General features: G+C 43.2%; 2 protein-coding genes and 1 pseudogene across 6 annotated transcripts; 1 reads left to right on the top strand and 2 right to left on the bottom strand.

The window, feature by feature from the left end:
- Window positions 1–897: 897 nt before the first annotated feature.
- Window positions 898–4,890, bottom strand: LOC6551195 (actin-5C). Of its 2 annotated transcripts, none has more exons than XM_015155526.2 (2): window positions 4,720–4,890; window positions 898–2,988 (listed from the first exon to the last, which is right to left on the bottom strand). In XM_015155526.2, the coding sequence occupies exon 2, from the start codon at window positions 2,978–2,980 to the stop codon at window positions 1,850–1,852; it is 1,131 nt and encodes a 376-aa protein (XP_015011012.1). In that variant the 5' UTR covers window positions 2,981–2,988; window positions 4,720–4,890; the 3' UTR covers window positions 898–1,849. The 2 variants fall into 2 exon arrangements, with proteins under 2 accessions (XP_015011012.1, XP_001977029.1); XM_001976993.3 differs by lacking the exon at window positions 4,720–4,890 and adding an exon at window positions 3,656–3,791.
- A 761-nt stretch (window positions 4,891–5,651) lies between these two features.
- On the top strand, window positions 5,652–22,550 carry LOC113564630 (annotated as a pseudogene).
- LOC6551194 (T-complex protein 11-like protein 2) lies at window positions 22,075–25,593 on the bottom strand. Of its 4 annotated transcripts, none has more exons than XM_001976992.3 (6): window positions 25,270–25,593; window positions 24,027–24,493; window positions 23,467–23,951; window positions 23,103–23,403; window positions 22,875–23,041; window positions 22,075–22,813 (listed from the first exon to the last, which is right to left on the bottom strand). In XM_001976992.3, the coding sequence occupies exons 2-6, from the start codon at window positions 24,293–24,295 to the stop codon at window positions 22,551–22,553; spliced, it is 1,485 nt and encodes a 494-aa protein (XP_001977028.1). In that variant the 5' UTR covers window positions 24,296–24,493; window positions 25,270–25,593; the 3' UTR covers window positions 22,075–22,550. The 4 variants fall into 4 exon arrangements, with proteins under 4 accessions (XP_001977028.1, XP_026838835.1, XP_026838837.1 ...); XM_026983034.1 differs by lacking the exon at window positions 25,270–25,593 and adding an exon at window positions 24,785–25,241; XM_026983036.1 differs by lacking the exon at window positions 25,270–25,593 and adding an exon at window positions 24,781–24,799.
- Between the last annotated feature and the right edge of the window lie 8 nt (window positions 25,594–25,601).

The following is a 25,601-nucleotide window of genomic DNA, read 5'->3' as shown; positions in this document are numbered from 1 at the left end:
AAGTAATATGCACAATCTGAGCCGCAAAATACTTTTGTGCTATAATTATTTCTATATATTACTCCCATTGGCATACTCTACATTCGCGATGTTATTAATGAGGCGTACTGATTATTCGAATATTCGGGTATACGCATATCGAAAAGAACCTCTAGTAGTATGTATGTACATATGTATGCATGTATGCTACCAAAACCGTTGCGAACAAAAACAAAGGAGAACAGCTAGAAACGCAAGAAGAAGAAGAAGAAGAACGAGACCAACAAAAACGGAACCGTTGAACCTCGAGAATCAGAGGAGAAAGCACAAAAAGATAACTTTTACCGTAGCACCCGAGCGCCAAATCAAGCAGAGCCCATAATTACACTGTCAGAAATGAAATCGAAGTCGACCTAATATCTAAATAATAATAATAATATATTGAAATAATATTATAAGTATGTGTAGTCAAGTTAGTTTTCAAGTGAGAATTAAGTGAATCTATAAATCCCAAATCGCACCCCACCGTTTTTCCAGTGCACTGCACTCGCCCGAGTGAGAGGAAGATAGAGAGATGGGTGCTCCGTCTCTTTGGCCGCATGAATGGAAAATGTTTTGGGAAAACCCGGATGAACGGCGCTTGCAGCCGCTTCTTTTGGCCAAACTGATGGATGAAATTATGCCAGCGATTTGTGTTAGCGTGTTAGCCTTATTATCTCGACTTTTATTTGGATCTTGGCCATTTAAAACGGCACTTTAATCGCATCATTAGCCCGCATGCGTGCGTGCGAGCGGGATAGCCGCCGATCTCCGCAGCCTCAGTTCGTCGACCTCTTGCCTCTTGCACCTCCTCTCCCTTTTCCACAGACAACCGTTGCAGTAACGGTAGTTAGATATACAAACACATATACCAAATTGTTCGCTTGTTGTTGTTTCATTTCATCAGTTTTTCAGTTGCATTTTCACATTTTAATTAACATTTTCAGGCGTAAACTTATCAATCGATACGCATGCAATTAGAAAAGTGTACAAATCAAAAAAAATACATATGTATGCTTGTATGCTTGAATGTGTGTGAATATCGCACGCGAAACTGCAGCCAAGTGTGAGAGTGTGTATGTGTGTGGGTGATTTTGCCGGCCGGCAAAAAAGTGGAAGAGAGACAGACAGAGAGAAGAGGGCGAGGAGAGCAGCAAGAAGCGAGAGAAGGAGAGCGGGGGAAAGAAGACAGCTTTGATTTTCCTTTTTTGTTTTCATATTTTTGTTTCACTTTGTTTATAATTACATCATAATTAAAAAATAATACATAAGGTTGCTGACGAATTGTACAAAACGCTAGTGTGTTGTTTGTGTTTTGCAATGTGTGTGTTCTTTTTACGCTTTGGGGAATATCTTCTTCAAGTTCTTCTTTATCTTGATGTCCTTGTCATGCCGCGAGTGTGTGTGTGAGCTTGTGGGTGTGCGTGTGTTGGGTGTTGTTGGTGTGTGTGGAATGGCAGAATATGCTTTTTCGCTCATTTTCATTTTTTGTAGTTCTTGTTATATTAAAGGTTTACAAATAAAAAAAAAAACAAAAAATACATAGTATATCATATCATATCTCAAGTGGAATAAATTAATTAAATTAATACGCTGGAACCACACAACACGCGCCCAAAACGATGATGACAATGATGATGGTGTGCAGGTGGTTCCGCTCTTTTCATCTTGTAGTTGGTGTTGTTGTTGATCTTGTTGTGCTGCACTCCAAACTTCCACCACTCGCACTTGCACTTTCGCTGCTGCTTCCTCGACTTCTCCTCCTCCTGCAGAATCATGATAGTGATCCTGATCCTCCTTCTCATCCTCCTGCCAAGACAAGCGATCCTTCTTAGAAGCACTTGCGGTGCACAATGGAGGGGCCGGACTCGTCGTACTCCTGCTTGGAGATCCACATCTGCTGGAAGGTGGACAGCGAAGCCAGGATGGAGCCACCGATCCAGACAGAGTACTTGCGCTCTGGTGGGGCAATGATCTTGATCTTCATGGTCGATGGAGCCAGGGCGGTGATCTCCTTCTGCATACGGTCGGCGATGCCAGGGTACATGGTGGTGCCACCAGACAGCACGGTGTTGGCATACAGATCCTTACGGATATCCACATCGCACTTCATGATGGAGTTGTAGGTGGTCTCGTGGATGCCGCAAGCCTCCATTCCCAAGAACGAGGGCTGGAACAGGGCCTCGGGGCAGCGGAAACGCTCGTTGCCGATGGTGATCACCTGTCCGTCGGGCAGCTCGTAGGACTTCTCCAACGAGGAGCTGCTGGCAGCGGTGGCCATCTCCTGCTCGAAGTCGAGGGCAACGTAGCACAGCTTCTCCTTGATGTCACGGACAATTTCACGCTCAGCGGTGGTGGTGAAGGAGTAACCGCGCTCGGTCAGGATCTTCATCAGGTAGTCGGTCAAGTCGCGACCAGCCAGATCCAGACGCAGGATGGCATGGGGCAGGGCATAACCCTCGTAGATGGGCACGGTGTGGGAGACACCATCGCCGGAGTCCAGCACGATACCGGTGGTACGACCGGAGGCGTACAGCGAGAGCACGGCCTGGATGGCCACATACATGGCGGGTGTGTTGAAGGTCTCGAACATGATCTGTGTCATCTTCTCACGGTTGGCCTTGGGGTTCAGAGGGGCCTCGGTCAGCAGCACGGGGTGCTCCTCAGGAGCCACACGCAGCTCATTGTAGAAGGTGTGGTGCCAGATCTTCTCCATATCGTCCCAGTTGGTCACGATACCGTGCTCAATGGGGTACTTCAGGGTGAGGATACCACGCTTGCTCTGCGCCTCATCACCCACGTACGAGTCCTTCTGGCCCATGCCGACCATCACGCCCTGGTGACGGGGACGTCCCACAATCGATGGGAAGACGGCGCGGGGCGCATCGTCTCCGGCAAATCCGGCCTTGCACATGCCAGAGCCGTTGTCGACAACCAGAGCAGCAACTTCTTCGTCACACATTTTGTAAGCTGCAATGGGAAGAATTCGGGTTTACCATTAGTTTGTGATTACCTTTCGCCTTGGCGATGAATAATGCCAAAACCTGAGAATTTGTATGGTTTTCTTGAATTTCGATCTATCAATGTACAAGTGCCATAAAAAACTAACATAATTTACGTGTGAGAGTACATACACAATGCGATTTTAAAACTTATTCCACTCGTGTGATGTTTTGTAACAACTAAATTTAAATCATGGGTAAATTTATAAAAAACTAAGAATCTTTTTCCTGGAAAAACAAAAACTTCTTTAATTCCGACTTAGGTACTTTTCCAACCAAAGACAATTTTTACTTGCAATCGAATTGGAAAAAGAAATTTGAAAAAAAAAAAAAACCGTTACGAAAACCGAGGGGAATGGCAGCCCCACCCCGAAAAAAATAAAACCGCAATAGGAAAATGCCGAAAAGGAAGGGGAGAAACTTCTGGACAGCACTTAACGAATGCCGGTGCAAAAGAAAGCCGCCAAAGAGAGCACAGCTTGCGTGTGCGTGTGTATGCGCCCTTAAAATGGCGGCTGCCTAAACTTGAATTTGGACTCCGAATTATAAATGAAAAAAAAAGGGGCTACCAAATGCACACTAAACTAGTTAACAATTATAAGTCGCGAACTTTTTCGAAGCCAGTTAAACTTTACCTTTTTGTTCGATTTAACAAATTCAAGGCGTGAAAACTACTGTAAACTCAAGTGGCGAGCTGAGCTGAGCGACCGCACGGTTTGAGAGGAATGACTGGAATGAACCAACTGAAAGTGGCTGGTAAATGTCGAATGCCAGTTAACTGCGTTTTTCGATCGCTGCCTGCGTCGGCGTCACCGTAGGCGTCGCTCCCTCTCGCCATCTCGCTCGCTCCGCGCCATGGTCGCCATGGGTGCGAAAGAGAGCGCTGGTGTGTTGAGTTGCGGCGGCCAACTTTTGTGACCATATATGGTCATGTTTCGAGGCGAAAAGCAAATCGTCGTCTGGCTTTCGCCCTCTCACAAACACACTCGCTCTCTCTCTCGCCATTTCTGCGCGTGTGTGTGTACATGTGTAAATGTTTGAAGGTTTTCTCCATTTTTGCAACTACAACTTTGAAAAACCGGCAAAAATGTCTGCTTAAGCCGAAACGGCTGCCTACGTCACTATTTTCAAGAACCTGATCTAGTTTTATACATTATAATATGCATATTCTGGCGTCTTGGGGCGTGGGAAAAAAAGAAAGTGTTGGCAAATTCATTTGCAAATTCAAAATGTGACATAGCTTTGGGTGAAATCGTGACACGCCCATATACATAGGTGATCATGGCTTTTATCACTTATTAGATCCTATCTTTTGATTTGAGGCTTTTGAATGGCTTTGGTTTATTGTAATTTCGATTTTCGTATATCCTGAAATCTGCTGTTGTAATCCTGATTCTTGAGTTATGGTATTCGAAACCCTGGTTCTGTTAATTTTGATGACTTTCGACCTCTTGGCATTCGAAACGTTTGGATTTTGATTGAGAATTTGGGGCCAAACTTGGGTATTTTTGGAGTTTTGGTCAATACAATAACTCTTTAGCTCGTGGCTAGCATTTTTCAGATCACTTTCAGCACTGGCACATAAAAAAATGTTTTGTTTACAAAAAAATCACACTTTTCCGCGGCTTTTCTCGATTATTGTTCTTTTTTTTCTTTTTGGTGATGGTGTTTTCGTGGTGGAGAGGGGGAAGCTACTTACATTTGGTGTGTTTTATTAAAATTAATTAAATAAATATAAATTAAGTCTTTCGGTTTGGTGTCTCTGGATTAGACGACTGCTGGCTGATGGAGCGGCTTTGTGTCGGGAGGAGTATCCACACAGCACAAGAACTCAAACGGTAGTGATATGAAAACTGGTCCCGCCGCCCGTTTTATAAAGCCCGCTTAGCGCTAAAACCTTATCAGCCACAGTGCTCTCCGCTCTCAAGTCGCGTTCAAAACTTTTACCATATATGGGTATGAATTGTTCGCCGAATCGGTTTTCATTTTCGGAGAATTTCCTCTGCCCAAGTGCAACTGTGTGTGCGTGTGCGCCTTGTATATTATATCGCCATGAAAAGTGTACTTCCATGAATCCTATCAGTTGCGGCATGTGATTCAGTTTGGGGGTTACTCATATTCGATACTTCGGCTTGTTATCTTTATGCTGGGATGGCCACAGTGCTTTTACACATTTTTTACCCAACTACTCATTGTATGCAAAAAAAAAAAAAACATCTGTATGTGGCAAGTTTATTAAGAATGTACTGTGATATTATAACATAACAGTAATAAAATTCATACTAGTTTACGTTTACTGTTGGAGCAACAATTTTTGTAAGAAGGTTAAGTTCCAATAAGAAATTGCCATCTGCATGCAAGCAATGCAAATTGGATTCAGTTTATGATGTTTATAAAAGAAAATAGGCATTTAATGCAACACAGTTTTTACTAAGCTGTTGCACATCCTCTAGAAGGGCATTCGCTAGTCGACGAAAAAACAACACTAAAGCCGGTTTTAACAATAACGGCGAAACAGCTGCCAGACGAGAGAAAAGTACACAGCAATAAACATTCGCACATTGATGCTGATCCTAAACGTGCAGCATTTTTGCTCAAATTGATCATTTTTGTTGCAAAGCTTTAGTATTAATGTATGTATTGAAGGTGAGTGGATTTTTAATAGTTTGTAGTGGGAATAATGCATATATTCATTCATAAATAATAGGTAATCGATTTTTCCAGTGCAGTCTATGCGTTTGCGCAACAGAGACGACGAGAGAGACGCCTCAGTCACACACACACATACGCAGTCTAAGCTGCTCTCCCTCTTTTTCTCTCTTTCTCTCTCTCTGTGGCTTGCGGCACTTTTCCAGAGGCTGTGCTGTGACTCAGTGAGCATTTGTTGTTGTTGCCGCTAATGATAAGCGCCCGATTCTTAGTTTTCTCCCAACTTGTTTTGTTTTATTTTTTTTTTGTGTGTGTTTTGAATTTGAGCTACGGCATAAACAATATTGAATATCTCAATTGTTATTGCAAATGCATTCGTATCAGACGCCTTGATGTTTTTCGCCCAAAAATTCGTCCGCTTTTTGTCAGCGCAATTTGCGTTTGCCGGTCGTGCCATCTCGCTCGCGCGCGGCTTGCAAACAAAAAAGTGAAAGAGGGAAAGCCGCCAGTGTTGTTGCTTTTGTTGTTATCGTTGGCTGCACACACATGGCAATAAGTAACCATATTGTAGACTTATTTATTTGCGCGTTTTCGTTGACTAATCTTTGTTTAAATAATTGCCTTTTTCGAGCCAAAATGACGCATAAAAGGAAACGGCAACATGCGGCGCGTTGAGCATGCGAGGGCGTGAGCGAGATGGCGCTAGAGAGAGCGCAGCATAAAAAGAAAACAACAAACGCGCACACACATACACACACACGCGAGTGGCGAGACACGAATACACACACGCACACATGGTCAAAGGAGTGGCTCCAACGTCGGTGACGTCGCGCCCAGCCACAGCCCCCGCCACGCCCCGCCCCGCCCATCCTTCCGCTCCCCCATTCCTCCCCCCTCTTCGTCACCATCCGTTTTGCCGCATTTGGTATTGCCATCTTTTTTGGCTTTATTTTGCTTTTCGAGTAAGCCAAAAAATTGAAATCAAAGCGGAAAGTCCGAAAATTGCGAAAAACCACAATTGCACATGTAATGGATTCGGCGAAAAGCGCCGAAACTCAAGCTTGACCAAAAAATCATCTTTAAACTAACATTAATATCATCATTACCACTAAAATACGTTAGAAAAGAAGAAATATTCCAGGTATTTGTTTTGCAAACGATTTCCTTTATTACAATACATTCTCGGGGAATCATTGCAAAACAGCAATATTTAATTCCAGTTCTTTATCATACTCAAAAGATTTTCTGACAAAATGGTTTATAGATAACATGTTTGTTGTCGAAATGGGACTCACTTAAGTTCGAATGAATACAAATTATTCTTATTGTTGAAAATACTCGCCGACGTCATCGCGAAATTCCTTAGTCTTCTTCTGCTTCTCTTTCTTTCGCTGTCTTCGGCAAAAGAAGAGAGACAGCGAGTGACACAATCTTATCTTGCAGACGAGTCTTTGGAAATGGCCCCAGTTAACGGTGAAAAACATATAGCCAAGAATGGAGCGATCGCCAAGCGATGGAAATTGGCTTCAAATTGCTCCGAATATGGCCAGTTGGTCATTGGTTGGCATTGGATTGTGGAGAGCTACGAGATCAACTCGTTCTTGTTCTCGTTCTCTATCTCCTTCTCTGCCCGAAGACGCTTCTTTCATCGCTTCTTTCTCGAATGGTACATATTCATAATGTATTTGGTGTTTGGCGTCCATCAGCCCGCTTTAATGGCCATAAAACGTGTCTTGGTTTGTGGGCCACATAGCAAGCAGCGAGATCTGGAAAAATGATGTGACATTGGAAATGAGAAATAGGTGCATCTGCAAAGTTGTTGATCAGAGTTGATCCCATTCATGAGAAAAGTCCATTATGTATATTATTTTCCTATTTTCTGAAAGATAACATAAGCGTCTTTCTATTCTATTTGCTCTTTAGAACGCAATCCTAAGTTATTTCGGCTCTATTTGCTTTTCTTAAGTTCGTTGCTCGATCGTTTGTTATTTTTTGCTTTTTTGGCAAGGTGACGAAAAAACTCGCAGAAATTTCCCCTGGCCAATGGCTTTGGTTTTCGGTACTATTAACCTTGCGCCACTGAATTTAAGAAGAAAAAAAAGCTGTTTTTGAAGGGAAACAGTTCGAAAAGAGCTGGAATCCGACGGAGGGATGGTGGTCGGGGGGTATTGAAACTAGAAATACTGAAATGGCCAAAAGCAGCGCGTTGATGTTGACTTTGAAACCGCTATTAAACGAAAAAACAACAACATTTAGCCATGATCAACGACCTTTCTCCAAAAGTACGTACGTAACTCGTCACGTTTTCTACGCTCACACACACGTAAAGCGAAGTAAATGAAATAAACAAGTTGAGCGACTTGGGCCAAAGCCATTGTCAAGGTCATTGAATGTGAAAATTTTCGTACATTTTTCGCATTTCATTTGGTTTTCTTCCATTTCCATTATTTTTCATGCACGCACCGCCAGGGTTGTCACCCCACCCGTTTACGCTGTATCGCTGTATTTTTGTATCTATGTGTGTACATATGCATTTGTATTTTTCGCATTTCAACAGCTGGCATTGCAGTTAACCGCTTTTGGCCATCTTCAAGTTGCAAATACATTTTCACTCCGGCGTTTTTGGCCATTTCAGCATCGCAATTGGGAAAAATTAAATACAGCCATTAATTGCCCGTCTTAATTAGTTTGCGTGCACAAACACGTTCGAAAAAGTTTATGGCGATGGTGGGAGAGGGGGTTGGGGGGTATATAAGGGGTATTGAATGTACGTAAGCTTGGATCGTGCGTTTGCAGTCGGGGGAGTTAAGCACCCGAAACCCAAGGCCATGGACGGTTAGTTTGGCTAAAAAGGCGAAAAAACGTTTGAAGAAATCTCAAAATCTCAGCCGCAGAACAGCACCGCTCAACATTTTAGCAGCAAAGTAACAACCCAGATCATTATGCTTAGGAGCAGTAAGGTATTAAATAATTGTGTCTTAAATAAAAACAACTTCAATTCCTAATAAAAAATCATTATATATTTAACTCATGTAACCTCCTACAAAACGAAGTTGCTAGTATTCTGACCTCCACTGTGGCCAATAAAACATCTTTCGCTCCAATAGAAAATCCAGGTATATAGTAGCACTCGGAGTAAATCGTGCTTGCTTTCGCGCGATCCGTGGTGTATAAATGCCAACACGAATTTATGTTAATGTAATAATGCTAAATCGCCAAATTCCATGGCGCTAATTGCTCCGTTAATTGGCCAGCGCACTGCATTGCCGACATTGTTGCACCTGTAGTGGGGGCGCAACCACGCCCACCTGTCTGCAAAACTCGGAAAATGCCCGAGTTGCAGACGCTGCGGGAAAGCGAAAGATATGAACTATTTCGAATTTCAATTTTTTCGCCAGATTTCACTCATTTTCAGTGGCTAGACAGCTGTGGCTAGATCCAAACTATTGCTTATATTATTATTATTATTATTATTAGTATTATTATTAGAATAGAAAATTCCAATGTACCATAACAATATTCATTTCCATTTATAGCACTCTTCACAATAAATTACTGCTAATAAATATGTGCAAGTGAACTTTCAGTGAACTGGTTAAATTGCTTGAACTTTGCCACCACAGTCAAACTTCTTGAACATGGACGATAATTATTTCGCAACTTTGGTTAGCCTTTTTTAGTTTTTGAATCATATATTTTTTATAGCAGGTTGGGTGTGCTATAAATAGGTAATAGCTGTCTTTAAGCCAAGTAACCAATGTAAGCAAGCCCAACTGTAAGTTCTCGGTAGCACATTATGGTTTATTTATAGTCCTCTGTCTCATGGCAATTGCTCAATAAAATAGTTGACTGTGGAGGGTGAAAAAAAATTTTTCATTGAGTCATTTAGTCGGGCCACCAGACAGACACACTGCACTGCACTCACGCCCATTGAGTGTGTTACTACAGGGAGCCAGCCTCTCAGACTGAAAGGTGCAAGACATGAGCACAGCGGTGGCCGCAAAAATAGTGCTCAACAGCGCTAGCCCCACAATGTAAGTGGAAGCAGAAAGAGTACTTCAAGCATCATTATTTGGAAATTAAAAATGTAAAGATTTACGCTTGAATGAGAAGCACTGCCGTTGTGAGCACAACTGTACCCACATGGCTCAGTCTGGAAGACAGACCCCTCCATCTACTCCGCGTCTCTTCACCTGTCTCCGTCGACTCTTTAGTTGCTTTCTTGACTTGTTTATTGCGGCGTCAGCTTTGGCGAGACTTTATTTCTTGTTGCCTTTTTGTTGTACGAACATATTTATGTATTTTCGCCGTATTCAGCTGCAGCAGCAGCAGCAGCAGCAGCAGAAGTTGGTTTTCGAGCTTCTTGTTGCTGTTGTCGCATCTGATTAGCGCCAAGTGGAGCTGCTCCAAGCTGGCCATGAAAGAAATGTGGGCAAAAAAGTAGCGAAAACCACACGTCGCTGCGTCTCACGTGGGTGTCGAGGTCTACGGAGGCAGCAACTTGTAATCAGTCGTCACTACGGCGCTTTGCCACTCGAGAGGCAGTGGAGATGGGGCATTACAGATGGTGAGACTGGAATCAAATTAGCAGGACATACTGTATCTGTATTCAATTCTGCAGAGCGATTCTAAGCAGTAATGCTTCAAACCTGCCTTTTGATTGCTAAAAGGAATTGAATAATTTGCTAGCCGATTCCGGCTGAGTTCTGTAAGACTTCAAAAATAACTATGTTTTTTAGTGAGCTATCCATAATTTTATGCGCATAAATCCAGCGTATTTTGTTACATTCATTTGGCGTAGTCGAAAAACAGGGCCAAAACCACCTCTGGCTCAGTCTTGCATTTATAAGGTTAGAGCAACATATTTGCATGGTGAAGTAACTAACGCAAAGATCGCATTTACAGTGGGCTCTGCTATGTGAAGTCTGTGTATAGACTATACTAACTGGTTTTGGTCAGTGTGCTTTGAAGGCAGTCTTTGCTGCATTTAGCGAAATCGAAAACGAAGAATGTGGGTTGCAAAAACTAAAACCTAAAAGTGGTTTTTAATGAAATTTTCTATATATGCGTGTATGCTGGTTTTATGTGTACATACATCTGTATGCATGCGTGTACATATATGTACACATGGCGACTGTGCAATGTATTATTGTTGGCGGGCCCACATCGACGCACACCCACTTCCCATTCCCATTCCGCTTCCCATACCCATTCCCATTCCTGGGGTTCTGAATGTTTCTGTTGTCTTCTGCTTTCTCGCAGGGTTGGCCCGTTGCGGTCTACTGCCATCAGCTGGGTGTTGCATGTGTGTGCGCGAGAGCAGCGTCAATTAAGCCAAACATAAAAAAACAATGAAAAATTAAGAGGGGACCGAAGTGAAAATACCCTACTCTGGGTTGGTTCTGAGCTCTCGAACTTTATACCAAGCCCTGAAAGGTTATAATACATACAAATACCAAGTTTCATAACATATGATGCAGTAACAACAGAGTTCGAATGGTTCGAACCAACCTCTGTTGGCTTCATTCTCCTATAAAAAGGGTACGCAAAACATTGCCGACAATGAAATATTCAAATAAAGATGCCATTTTTTGTGCGACGCTTTCCACCTCTAATTACACAAATTGAAAAGCGCACACGTGAGCTTTGCTTTTTCTGCCGCTGCGTGTGTGTGTGTGTGTGTGTGTGTGTGCATCCAGGACCGGCCACGCCCAGATCCCGGGCAGATAGACGCCCCCGCCCCCGGCGATTCCGCCGGAATCCGGATTGAGCCGGGCGCAAAGCGGAAAGCATTGCGTGAGGCCCCAAATCGGGCACTCAGCATAATGCCCGGGGTACTTAGGCCCCAGATCGTGCCAAGCAGATAGTTAGACCCGGCCCCGCCCACTTTCCCAGTGGGTGCGACATGCAAGGAGCTCGTTTGAAGTACTACCTTTGTGGTCCAACATTTTCTGGACTTTTCCATGGCCCCTCTGAAGTTTTAAATTACCAGTCGAAAATCATTTGATTGTTCTCAGCTCAATTGAAAGCATTGAGTGCTATAGAAGGTTTGAAGTGATTTATTTTAGTTGCAAATCTTAATGCGAACTGTTAATGAACTTGGCAGAAATATTGCAAACGGGTTTGTGGGATAAATTACCGCTTGCGTTGGGGAAATGTTTAAATTTATGGGAAACGTTAGGGGTGGCAGTTTATTACACAGTTTTGTTGCGGAACTGCTTGGGAATTGCAGGGGAGTTGCGCTCAGTGAAACTAGTAACGAACGCTGTGCTAACGCGTATAAATAGCCTTCTTAATAAGCCAACCATAAATATTGAAAAACTGAGTAATGCCTGTTAGTTCAATATTGATTGAATTCTCGTTAAAGATAAAATAAGCCAGCTCCTTGCACTTCTTATCTGGTCAAGTTAGTCGTGAAAAAACCGCTTTGTTAGAACATTATATTTGTAGTAGAAATTAGTTAATATTTGTTTTGATAAATGCATTTTTGTTTAGTGAATCCTAATATGCGCTCTTGCTTATCAAATTTGATTGTTTTCCGAATTGTGTTCACCCGCATGATTTCACTAGTCCTAAAATATTTGCATTATCAGTGGAATAAACCCTTTTACTTATTGCTCATACCATTATCATGCGGCACTTATCCCTTAGCCTTTACTTTCCTTTCTTTTTTTCACTCGCATGCGGGTTGATTTGATTTGAAAAGCATTTCGTTGGCGCCCAACACTCTGTTATCAAGCACATATTTTACTGACGGACACGTAGGCCCATTACCACTTACCCACAGTCAATAAATAATAATGAAATATATAAGTGCTCCAATGTGTGTATTTATTTCAACAGCGATTAACTAATAAGACTGATAAGGGCGCTGAAAATATGTATACTATATGTGTACGTACTTGGCGATAAGTCGGCGTAAGTTGGCTGACTCACAAACTGTGGCACCTGACCGATCCGAATCGCTATAGCCGCCGATCTTGGGCGATAGCTTTAACGTTAAGTAGGAGTGACGCGGCTATAACTAGATCGTGAGTCATTCGGATTCCAGATGGCAGTGGGTCGACTTTGAGAGTGGGAAAACGAGTCGATCTGGGCTTATATAGGTTGATTATTCGGTGATCTCTTAAGCCAAGAAAAGCTGTGCCAAAACAAAAACTTCATATATGCATGCACATTTGTGAATACAACAACGTGGTAGTGCGATTAAAATGAATGTTTGTTTTTCCCAAGCCGTATAGTATCGTCTAGTCACTCTCCGGAACTTTTGAATTACATATTTGCATCTACGTAGGTATGAGTCACAAGTCCGGCTCAAAGTTGATTCCATGTTTTCGGAGTGAATCATCGATCCATCCATCCCCGAAACGTAATGTACACTTATTGGCTGGCGTTGTTTTGCATATGAAACAGCAAAATGGGTAGAAAACAAGCAAAAACCGAGGGACAAACAAGCTGAAGGCGCGAAAAAAGCAAAATCCATAATAAAATAACAGAAGACCACCTACAAACTTGCAGCTAACAGCAACGCGCAGAGGTTAAACGGCTTAGGCTAAGCGGTAAACCTACGAAATGGGTAAATATGAAGGAGATATAAACATAATCCCGCTCGGAACAAAAAAAATTATAAATAATTGAGCCGGGAGCACCGTTTAGCATAAAAACACACAAACGCCACAGAAACAACGATGATGAACGTAGCTATCGTAATGACGATAATGGCCATGATCATCGGAAACCGTTTGGCGATTGCTTGAAAAGCACAAGCACCTGCCTCTCAACAATGTGGAGAGATAGTACACTCGCCAAAAAAATCAACATGAAATGTAAGATTTTTTTCAATGTGTTTTCCATTTTAATGCAATCATATCTCCACTTAAACGGCCACGATCTGGGTAAAGCTAACACAACTTGGCATTTTTTTTCGAGTGTATACCAAGGGGGAATGATTAAAGAAGTCCAAGAAGAGTCCGCCCATTGTTGACAGTTACGTTTGAAATAGCCAGGCCGTTTGAAAAGAGAATGGAAACGAGAGGAGTGAAGAAAGCATATAACAGAAGCAAAAACAGAAACAGAAGCAAAAGCAGCGGCACAAGATCTGTAAAAAAACTTGTTTCCCACCAACAAAACAAAAATGCTGCAAAAAAACTTGAGATTACAGTCAAGCTGAGGGAATCAGTTCCATCAAAATAAGACATTCTGTAGCACACTTAACATTGATTTTCATATTTTCGTAAGGCGCATACCATGCTGATAACGCCAACGATTGAGCTCCTAAAGCTAAAAGTTATAAGTAAGAGTATATTCTAGTAGCGTTTCTACCTCACTGGCCCCAGGTGTATTTGACAGATTCAAATACTGGTACAAATACTGGTCTACAAACGGAGAGCCACATTCGCAAAAGAACTCTTTGTTTGAAAGTCTTGCTGGCGGAAGAATTCAAATGGATCTCTGCATGGCCCGAGTATTACCCGATATTTGGGCGACTTTTCACTTTTGCAATGCGGATAATAAAACCAGCGAAATGGAGATCTTCAGTGCGTACAAATGATATCTGAATAAATTCGGTAGAGACAAAAACATGGAAGGAAGAGCGTCAAACAAGCACACAATATACAATGTCAACGTTTTTGGCATTTTTCATTTAATTTCGTATAATTTATTTGGGGTTTCAAGCAGCGCACATATGTATGCGCTATATAGTATATACTGTATATAAGTTGAAGCCATTGACATTGAGCTGTCGCTGCCCGTTTTTGGCCGTTGGCATTTTGAATGGAAAACGAACAACAAAAAAGCGAGGCTTTTATCGGTTTTATCCCAAAAATGTACAATGTATCCAACAAATGTCCAAAAGCAACGAAAACCAAATTGTTTTGATCAATCGATGTATCTGTGTTTCGTATCTGTGCTTGTGTGCGAGTGCTGAAATGTAACGAACTATTTTCGAAAAACTCAAACTAAACAGCGGAAACTCAAAATGTTGCCCATATACAATTGGTACATAGATCGTGGGCGCAGCCATACGTAATCCCCAAAAGTCGAAACCCTCACCTGTAGCTTTAGGGATGTACATATGTATGTCAATATGTGTTCTATATGGCGTTGCATCCGCTGTTTAACTAGCTCAGGAAATCAACTGGGGGCCAAATAATGCCAAATTTGGTCACCTAACTTGAGTGCCGATGTGTTTTTGTACAGACTGTTTGATGCACAGCAAGTGTGGTATGTAAATGTGGTCACCAATTACTTCGAATGCATTTCAGATGCGTTCATATCCATACCAGATATCCGAACTATTAGGTAACTTTTTTTTATCCACTGACAAACCGTTGCCCATTCAAATCGTCATCAGATATTCATCTCCGTATCTCCCGTGCATTTCAAATGGCACAATTCGCTGTTGTCCGTTCGTTTGTCCGTCCGTTTGTTCACATGAAAACGGCAAACGGACAATGCCACAAAAGATGAAAATGATCGAGCCAAAGCGGTTAACAGTTAACGGGGAAGAAAGGCGGAAAGAAAGGGGAAGGGAAAGGGAAAGGGGAAGACATGACTTTCACTAGCTAATTAGAATTTCAGTGAGCGCTCGCGAAATGAAATGCAACAACAACAACAATAATGTGGCATTTTTTATTTTCAGTTTTAGTTTTCAATTATTAGGCAAATTTTTGCGAAAGTCAATTTGGAATACCGTTGACTGACCGCTGGGATGGAGAAGAGGAAGGGGAAGATGGGGAGAAAGGTAGTTACGATCTTGTGACATGGATCTAAAAAGTTTGATCAACTTGATTAACAAGCCAAAAGAGCTATTACCTATGTCATTCAATATAGTTGCTAAGTTACTCACAGATTTCGGAGTTTGGAGATCGAAAAGTTGAGAACCATCTGGAAAAACCAGCTGAGTCTTGAAAGGCATCTCGATTTTACAGCTACACATGTGCAGCACAGCGACCTAAACAAACATTTTCCCCATTTGCCCGTTTTCCAGCTTTTCTCCAAAATTTGCATAAGGTTGAATAGATTTCTTGTGTGTTTTTCCAACCGCTGTTTATGGGGTTAAGACAAACACACTTAACAGAACATATTATCGTTTTTTTTCTGGTATTCCACCAATGTGTGGACATTTTGTCGTCAGAGATTCTGCGCCAATTGACTGCTATTGATATCATCAATTAATGAATCATCTATGAGATCACTGAGTATAACTGGGGCTTAAAATTGTTTAATGGTCTGCATTAGACATACTAATTCGGAGAAACAATGTATCCAAAGCATTTCCCCCTCCCCAAGTCACCCGACTAAAGCATACCCTAACACGCTTTTCGGAGACAGTAATCAGAGCGCAACAAATTGCATTTCCATTTCAGCGCTGAGAAAAGAAAACGAAATTTGGAATGCAATTTGCTCGAATGCATTTGACTCAAAAATTTCGTGAAAACGCAACCAAATCAAAGCCCATGACTCATCACGGATTTGCAATGTGAATTTTTTCTCCGTTTTCGGTTACTGCTCCAGCATTTTGTGAAAGTGACACGTGCTGCGTCCCTTTTGCGAAATTTTTGGCAAAAAAAATAGAAAGGCAAGGAGGAATTAAAGCAGGCGCTGAATGATTCACCCGGATGTGAAGGATATACAGGGTATACGATATAGGGGTGGGTGCCCTTACAATTGCCACCCCAACTGGGAATGCGCAGGGATGGAATGCACTGGAAAAAAGCACTATCAGTTATACAGCTAAGAAGATCATTTGTGTATATCGCGAAAGATATGATATTTGATGAGTGTGTGGCCACCGATTTCTGCCAGTGCATCTGCTTATGGGACTGGCTTTGCCCAAATGAGGGTCGCACCGCAGTGGCTCAACCTTGAACCCCAGACACCCGTCACCGGATTTTCGGGGGGTTCGGGGTGGGTGGCTTCGTCCTGGGCCAACATTTTGCTAGAGGGTGAGATCAGCTGTTTCGCCAGTTGTGGTGGTTCGGTTTTCGGGCACTACTGATTACTGATTGCCTATTGCTGATGGTGGTGGTGGTGGCAATTCCGTTGACTAATCGCTTCCAGCCTCAAAAGCACAATATTCTCGGGCTCTTTCCGCCCAAAATCGCCCCGAAAACAGTGCATACTCATATATAACCCGAAATGCAAGATAAGATGGTACAGTAGAATTAATGTGCCACCCATATGCACATATGTACATATGTGTGTGCCAATGCATTAAATACAGCACAGCTCTTCTCTGTGTTTCCCCCGCGATAAAGTCAAGCATACAACGCCCTACCCACTTGGCTTTTCACTTTTTTATGTGTTTTCGTTCTCGAAAAACTCTTTAAAATTGCATTCAATGTGGGATCGGAGGGAACTTCGACCCCAAAAACTCCGGGAAGTCATTAACCCTATGAGTAACAAGCATGAAAGATCTCGAATATTTATCACTTGAGCCGAATGCATCTCAAGCGGAGTCCAAAACTCTGGGACTTGTTCCCTAATATAATTTCCAATATAACTTACTTAAGCCATGAAGCAATAAATACATTTAATATAGAGTACAATGCTTTCTTTTGAATGACTTAGGCATTGGACGGATTTCGCCTATCTAGACGCCATCTGGGGTTGAATGTTAGATGGTGTTCAGAGGGTTAATTGTTCAGAGGCTCCATTGTTCCCACGTTGCCCTGTGGGGGTGTTAAATTATGACAGTGCAGAAATGGGCGTGGCTGACAGCACTTCCGTCGCCAAGCCAAAAAAGGGGAATGGCAAGGAAATCAAAGGAATAAAACAGGGAATCGTTCAAAGTCGATGGCAATGCGTCACATATATAGAAAATCCTTGCGTAACATCAGGTGCTTTAGTATCAAGGTGAAAAACTATATCAGTTCCACTCAGGTTTCCCCTAACTTATCTGCCATAGCACTCGACCATATCGTTCGATTTCTATCGAAAGGAATGTATTCCCTTGATACGCGCTCGGTATTCAGGTGTATTCCGATTCAGAGCTGGATGCTAAGTATCCGAGCTTGGTACAGCTAAACTAGATAACTCATACGATGCTTTTGGAGATAGGAAAAGATAGGAAAAGAGGTGGCTGCTGATTTTGATGGAAGTAAACACGCCCGAAACGATGGGTTTCATATATGGTTTTACGACCTTAGGCGATTACTTCTCCATAAGTTGGTGGCACTGTCGGAGGAAGCTCATCCCCATACCAGATAAATGTATATACTCATTATATACACTTGATCAGTCATTCGAACGGAAACGGAGGCGATTACGAATGCCGCTCACAACGCAGCCCGCTGAAGAGGGCGAAATAAAAAGGGAAAAGCAGCCAAATGGAGTTGAAAACGAAATGAGAAATGGTTATTATACTGGCAATCGACGATCGTTATTATTCAAATCGCATCATCGCATCATCGGAGGACCTTAGCAGGTAGAAGTCGCTTCATAAATCGATTCGCTTCGAGACTCGCGGCCAATTCTGCGGCCATAATCGGGAATTCGATGGAAGATTTTCAGCCGGAGGAGTCGGCCCAAGAAAAAGGAGTGAACGCGGGCGTATGACTAAGTACAGTGGTGAGTCCTTAAGGCAGAATCTTTCAACCTACATATGCATGCACATACATATGTACGTTGGAACTTTAATTACCATCTCTCTTAACTACTTAAACAAGCCTTTTACTGTACACTTATTCTGTGTTTGGCAATTGAGTGTGTTATTTTTTGGGGGGCTTACTGTATTTGGGTGTGTTTGTTGCCGGCTCTTTTTTGGGCGGGGGCGTCGACTCCACACACACACACACACACTTACACACGTCTAGATATACACGCAGAGACGGGTGCGGGAAGTTCAAGTTCAAATATATTTTTATTATTTCATTCTGTTACTCCGCTCTCTGCGAGCGAAAGAGAGAGAGCGAGAGAGAGGGGCTATGCTGAGCGCAGCTTATACGTGTGCACACATACACTCGCACACACTGCAGTTGGGCAAAATGCAAGCCAAATATGGTTATACGCAACAGCCGAAGCTCTCTCTCTCTCTCTGGCGCTCTCTCCGCATTTTATGCTGTGTAAGCCGTTCTCCAACAGACACACTTGCCTCCCCCCAACCCCCCACCAACCTCCTTCTTCAAGAAGAAGCATGCATTGATTTATAATGCAAAGTGATCGATTGCCTTCATTTTATGGCTCACTGGAAAAACGGGAAGTGGAAATGGGAATGGAAATGGGAATGGAAAACGGGAGGTTAAAGGTGTGTGATTTATCTGTATATGGCTGGGAAAATGATCAAGGAGGAAGCTTTAACCCTTAAATGGGCGCATAACTCATTCTGACCAACGGAGAAGTGCATTTAACGGTTCATCATATCGTTTAAAAATGGTAATAAAATTGAAAGCATCTTCAAGCATTTGCACTGCATACTCGTCTTAAGTTACATACATATGTATGTACATAGATGTATATGCTTGTATACATAGATATTCACTTTATGCCCATGTAAAATCCTACGCTCCACCACTTGTTTGGGGGTCTCGAAAAAAAAGTGAAAACCGATTTGGAGCTCACTGTTTTGTGTCTAAAAAAGGGCATGGAAATTCATCGGTCCAAAAAAGAGCATTGCAAGGCGGGAAAAAACTAACTCAGAGCGCAGAAGCTGTTCTATATCCATACGGTGTGTGTGTGTGTGTCCATGTTGGCACTGCACATTATGTACGCATCGATGTACACAGCTGATGCAGCGTACAAAAGTCCACATAAAAGGCTATAAAGTGAAGCCTGCAACTCGAGGGACTTACAGATATTTCAGCCTTAAATGAAAGTATTGCAGAAAAAAGATTTGATTATCTATAGGTATTTTTTTTGGTTAATTCGCCGATTTTCAGCTTTATAAGTGCGCAGGTTAAGGGTTTGAGGTGCCCGCCCCTAACATTTTATCCGTATCATCCTCATCTTTTACGTTATCTCATTCTAATTGCACTGCTCACATTTGAACCCACAATGTCAAAGTTCAAAAGGTTAACTCGGACATATGCAGTTATTTGTCACTTTGCATATCCTTATCCTTATCATTACCATTATCATTATCATCAACTGCAGCTGTTTTCGTTTCCCTCACTCTCTTGCCCTCTCTCTGTCTTTCCAGCTTTCTTCTCTCTTTCAGTGCAACGGCTGGACAAAAAGGGAGGCGAATCGGGGTGTGGGCAGATAGGTGTGGTGTATTAACTAACAATAATAGCGGTGGTGGTTTTCGCAGAATTCGCCGCATTCAGGGGAAACTTACCCCGAAACGTGAGAGAAGGAAAGGCTGAGCGCGGCAGTGAGAAAGAGAGTGTGAGTGTGGAAGGACATCGGAGAAAGCACCGGTCGAATAACGGTAAAACGCCTGCGCTGCTCTCGCGCACAGCACGTGCAAATATTCTCATGCAATATGCCGGCTGCTCTCATTCTCTCTCTGCAGATGTGTGTAATATATGTATATAGGCGAGTATATGTATGTGTGGCTTTAACCCTCCTTGACCCGACCTTCTGTAACCGCCCAACATGAAGGTTAAAGTGCTTTAAATGGCGCTTCGAGCACATTCCTAAAATATCTGCACCATGCTCTCATTTTATTTTAGGCGCTAAGCAATATAGAAAATAGCTCTGTGAACTGCGTTTCTCTATCATCTATCGTTAATTTTAGTTCGCTAACGCTCAAAACTTATTAACAGGACCAGAGATATGGCATTTATTACAGCATACTTATTGGGGCAACTTATAAATTTCCTATCTCTATTGGTGCAAATGAGTGGTAAATCACTATTATCGCGACTCTGCAAGGTTGGCCCAATTACAGAATGCCACTATAATCAAAAACCTCGAGTTCCGAATGCCTGGCGCTCTTCCTCTTCGCTTTTCCCATTTCGTGTAATTCCCTTGTCGAGTTTTCCATATCGTCAATGATCGTTCAAGGTCTGTGGTTCCAATCGGTTTCCAATTTTTCTACTCAGTCAATCAGCGGTGGCATTTATGATCAGTGGGCAACTCACATACACACATACATACATATACAGACACACACATACATACGGATGTGTACATATGTTGGCAGATAAGAAAACAACACCTTCCAATGTCTTGGGATGATTAAAACTGCAGAGATGCCAAGTGAAATAGTTTATGATACCCTATGTGCGCCATATAGGGCGTATCTTATCCAAACCATCAACCTGCGTCATTATGCGATAATTGTAATTACAACTGACGCAAAACTAGATGAATTTGGAATTAGCTAGCTGCGATTCTGTTTGAATATTACAAGTTAATTAAATCCGAAATGACTTCATCCGCTTACTTTTGGGATTTACCTTCTGCAATTTCGGTAAATACCATAAAAATGCGATGGTATATTGGCTATAAGTCGGCGTAGTTGGTTGGATCGTGATTAAATGAATCCACAAGCAGAACGAGCTGGTTAATCTAATCTTCTCTGGTGCTTTATCACCACAATGGCAATAGTAAACCGATCCATTCCGTTTCCTCGATAAGATTGCCGGTGCCATTGCGTAATATAGTATTTTTTTTTTATGTGGCGCAGAAACGGAAATGAGTTTAATATAGTAACGATGATGGATATAGTTCTGATGGGGATTTCGCATGTGCTTAGCCCCGAAATCATTGATTCCATGTGATATCGATTTCGAAACGATGCCATCTACAATTTCCGCGTTCCGCGATCCAAATGAAATACCTTATAGTACTTTTCCACACTTGCTGCGCATAGATAGCCCAAATAATGGCAAAACCCACACCGAAGGCAAATCAAAGGGAAAATGTAAACCGAAAACGAAACGAAAATTGCAAATGAATGCGAGGCGAGGTCATGGGCTTTAAAGTCGACTAGGCCAGGTGATAGGTATTTGAATTTAACCTACTGAATTTCACTGCATTTATTATATTGGCCGTGAATCAGTGAGGAACTAAATCATTTTATTAAATCTTAAGTAATGGAAATGAAATTCAAATCTAGTACACATTTCGAAAACCGTCACCAGGGCGCCACCTGGCGAATTATTGCCTAATGTGGCGCCACCTAGCGGACATTGTACATATTCTCCCCGATCTGGCCACCTCTCAGATTCAAATTCATTCCGATGTCACATATTTTAAATAAACTGTCGTTATATATGAATTACATTTCCCAGCGCCACCAAAAAGATTAAATCAATTGAATTCATTTATTTTATTTTCAATATCGGTATACTAGGTAGAGATATATCTGAATGCACCCACACACGTATTTGCCTTCATATTCGTGTAGATTCAGTCGAATCACTGTTGATCAATAGAACCATCTAACTAAATTCAATTGGGGTCACAACATTCTAAAACATAGGATTAGTACGGGGTTAGGGTGGGTACACGTGTATAATATAATATATGTATATTTATCGTAAGTCTGAAGAGAGGGTTAAGATTACGAATATTGAGGAGCACACACAATCGAGTTCGCTTTTCGTAGGCCCCTCAAATTTGAATTTCATGTTGAATATTCTTGTTATCACAGACGCCCCAACACGTTCTTGATTCTTCACATCCAACTCAAATCCCATTTGTATTGCACGCGGATTTGGATCTGGAGTATTGGTTTCTACTTGGTGGTTACGGGTGTGCGTCAAAATTTCTACGCAAGTGTCACGTCATATGGAAAAACATCTGCGAAATGGAAAGAAACGTAGAACAATCTGCTCGCCTCCTTTTGCCCAGAAGATGCTGTCCGCCACTCCGGCTGCCCCAACATCATGCAGATCTCCGCCATCTGCCGGTCGCCTACAGGTGTGTCTGATGGTTGTATGCTGGTATCTTGTGTTGCCTTAGACGGTAGACAAATCCACTCCCGCCCTCCTAAGGCTTGGCAGTCTGGGCCTGGCCGGCGGTTATGCCACTGGCCGTGGGAGCGGCAGTCTCAGTTTCCTCGCCGGCCAACGTTTTGTTGAGGATCTGGTGAAAGTGCTCGCCGAATACGGCATGGTTGTAGGACACCAGGCGACGGAACGAGGCTATAAATGCAACCAGCTCTTCTTGGTAGTCGGCGAATCCCGAGGGCGGCGGCGGAATGCTGCCATTGGAACGCAGGGTTACCCGCACATAGCCATCCAATCGCTTGGCTGAAATGGATTTACACAGATCAAATATAATGTTGTAACATATAAACGAGTGAAAACTCACCCATCAAACTGGGCACTGGCGACGCCTTGTTGGCCAGCTTGAGCACCTGGTTCTTCAGCGCCGCCTGGTCGTCATCACTCATCACGGGCATGTTCTCCTGCTCCAGGGCCTTGTTCACAAAGGAACGAATCTGCTCGTAGCAGCTCTCGATGGCAGTGGCTACTTGGCTGTGAATTGCGGTTGAAGAAGGGTTAAACGAGCGCTTGGCTAGAGCATGAGAAATCTTACTCCTGGTTCTTGATGTCCTGCACAATGATGTCCAGCTGCTGGGCCAGCTTTATGCGATTCTCGCGGCGCTGCGAAATGATGGGCGTGCTCTGGGCCACCGAGATGAGCGAGGCACACAAGATCAAGCGCTGGGCGCGCCAGCTCAGGCCGGCAAAGCGCTCCTTGTCGATGCGCAGCAGCTCCGGGAACTCCTTGTCGGCCGGATAGTCAATGAGCTCCATGTAGGCATTGTAAATGGTCTCATCTACGCTGCTCCCGGACCGGTGACGCAGCAGCCAATCCTCAGTGGCCGGAAAACCAACTGAAAATAATGGAATTCCAAATAAACCAATGATCACTTGTAGTTTTGCGGCCGGCAACCCACCATTTCCATGGAACTCGCGCAGGTACTTGCTGAACTTCTCCTTCTCGTACTGCACCGAATTGGCGGCGATCTCGGTGCGCGCCAGGCCTAGCATAAAGTTGGCCATGTCCAGCTTCATCAGCGTCATCAGCTCGAGGATGCTGCGGAACGTGTCAACCACATCCTCGATCTCCCGCAGGGCGGCCACCGCTTCGTCTCTTGCTGGCGAACAGGATCGCGACAGGATGTTGATCACAAAGTTGGCATACGCCCGAAAGTCCAGGGTACCCCGCTCCGCCTGCTGGCGGATGACAGAGTCATCCAGCACCTCGTTGATGTGGGCCAGGGCACGTTCGTTGTTGGGCGACAGCAGCTGGGGGAAGCACTCCTTGATCTCGGCCAGCAGCCGGATGGCCTGATCATACGATGGCGGCTGGCGGTCTAGCTGCTGACGCAGCAGATCCCAGAAGGCCTTGTGCACCATCTTCTTGATGGCGCCCTCCAAACTGTGGACATACAAAAGGAATGTTAATTGAATGGCTTCCATGATTTGGCTGATTGGCTAATGCATGTATGCTTACCTATCCGAGGGCGGCTCGTACTTCTGCAGCTTGAAGTCCGGATTGAGGGCTATCTCGTGGGCCAGCTCCATGTTGCGCAGATTCTTGAACATGCTGGACACCTCGTCCATGGTCACGATCTTCGGCGGAGTGCCATCCAAGCTGGGCAGCACGAAGCGCGTCATGCTGTCCACGGAACTCTCGCTGTCCGTCCGGGTCCGGCGCTCGTCGTGCTCATCCTGGTCGCCCGATTGTCCCGACTGTGCGCTCCTCTTCTCCTGGGCATCCATATTCCCTCCGAGCTCTTTGTTGTCTGCGACGTTAGGCAGCTGCAGCAACTGGTTTCGACCAAGTGCGAATTTGGTTACCACCGGTTAGAGCCAGCTGTCTATATGGCTTGGTTGCTACAAGGCAATGGCAACTGCACTCGCGCTTTCTTTGTTCTTTGTTTGAGGTCGTCGTTAAAGCTCCGCTCGCGGTCAGCTCGCCTGGGAAGGAAAGAGGGGTCTTAGATACAGTGGGTGTAGGATACGAGTAACTGTTACATATGTATTCCTTGCTCATACAATTCTAGATTTCAATATAATATTGTAAAGTTCAAATGTTGTTGTTTAGCTTCTGATGTTCCAAAAATATAGAAGTCAGCTGAGAAATATTGTTAGGTTTATGATTGCCACACAAAACAAAATTTCAAAGATCAGTTGCTGTGAGCGCATATTTTTCAACCAAAAATAGTTTTTCCAAAGGCACTTGCGAAATAAATGTTAGCCAATACCCACTGTAAGCAAACACACGGAAGGAAACCGTTAAACGTGACTCGCACACACACACACACATGAGCAAACAAGTGTGCGTTTGTTTGTGTGTCTGTATGTGCGACAAAGAGAAAAGATACGAACGATTTGAATGGAAATGAAATGCAACACTTTCGAAAATTCTCGATTATTCTAGAATATGTAATTTGGCAAGCAGCGTGGCACAGATTCCAAAATTAAATGTGGAAAATGGGAGCCAATTGCACAACGGCCGCGCAGCGAATGGGCAACATAAACAAACGGCGCAATAAAGCAGCAACGAAAACAGAAGCGATTAGTCTATGCGTATGTGTGTGTGTGTGTGTGTGCATGTATTCATGTTTTGTTGTTGCCACTTTTCTATTGCGCAGCAAGAGTCAGCTGGGGAAATTGGAAAATTGCGAAATGGACACAAGGACGATGCAAAGTGGCTGCATTGAAACAAGATAAAAGCCAATTGAAAAACTTACAGTAGGAATAACCGACGGGAAGGTTCCAGAGTCTTGTTTTGAATTGCGCACACAGCTGATTCACCTTTCACAGTCACTTATAAATTTTGCAATCAATTTGTACACGGTTACGCTACTCCTTCTTAATATATTGTTTAAACTCCGAACAGTTTTTTTTTGATTACTCTGAACTAGCCCGAACGACAACCGAATTCCGAATGTTTCCTTTTCGATTTGAAAACTGTTGTGCCTGCTTTGTTTTTCCCTTTATTCCAATCCCCTTTCCGCACAGCTGTTTGGGGTGCCTATCGAAAGTCGATAGAATGGCGTCGCTATCGATAGACGACACAGCG

Source organism: Drosophila erecta, unplaced genomic scaffold (assembly GCF_003286155.1).
Source record: "Drosophila erecta strain 14021-0224.00,06,07 unplaced genomic scaffold, DereRS2 tig00000279-arrow-arrow-pilon, whole genome shotgun sequence".
Classification (NCBI taxonomy): Eukaryota; Metazoa; Arthropoda; class Insecta; order Diptera; family Drosophilidae; genus Drosophila; species Drosophila erecta.
This window is presented reverse-complemented; position numbering and strand designations above follow the sequence as displayed.

What these genes read in the sequence shown, in the direction of transcription:
- LOC6551195 (XM_015155526.2), bottom strand. Translation starts at nt 2,980, where the DNA reads ATGTGTGACGAAGAAGTTGCTGCTCTGGTTGTCGACAACGGCTCTGGC.
- LOC6551194 (XM_001976992.3), bottom strand. Translation starts at nt 24,295, where the DNA reads ATGGATGCCCAGGAGAAGAGGAGCGCACAGTCGGGACAATCGGGCGAC. An exon ending in TACGAGCCGCCCTCGGATAG is followed by an intron (nt 23,952 to 24,026) that starts GTAAGCATACAT and finishes GTATGTCCACAG; the next exon opens with TTTGGAGGGCGCCATCAAGA. An exon ending in GCGCGAGTTCCATGGAAATG is followed by an intron (nt 23,404 to 23,466) that starts GTGGGTTGCCGG and finishes CATTATTTTCAG; the next exon opens with TTGGTTTTCCGGCCACTGAG.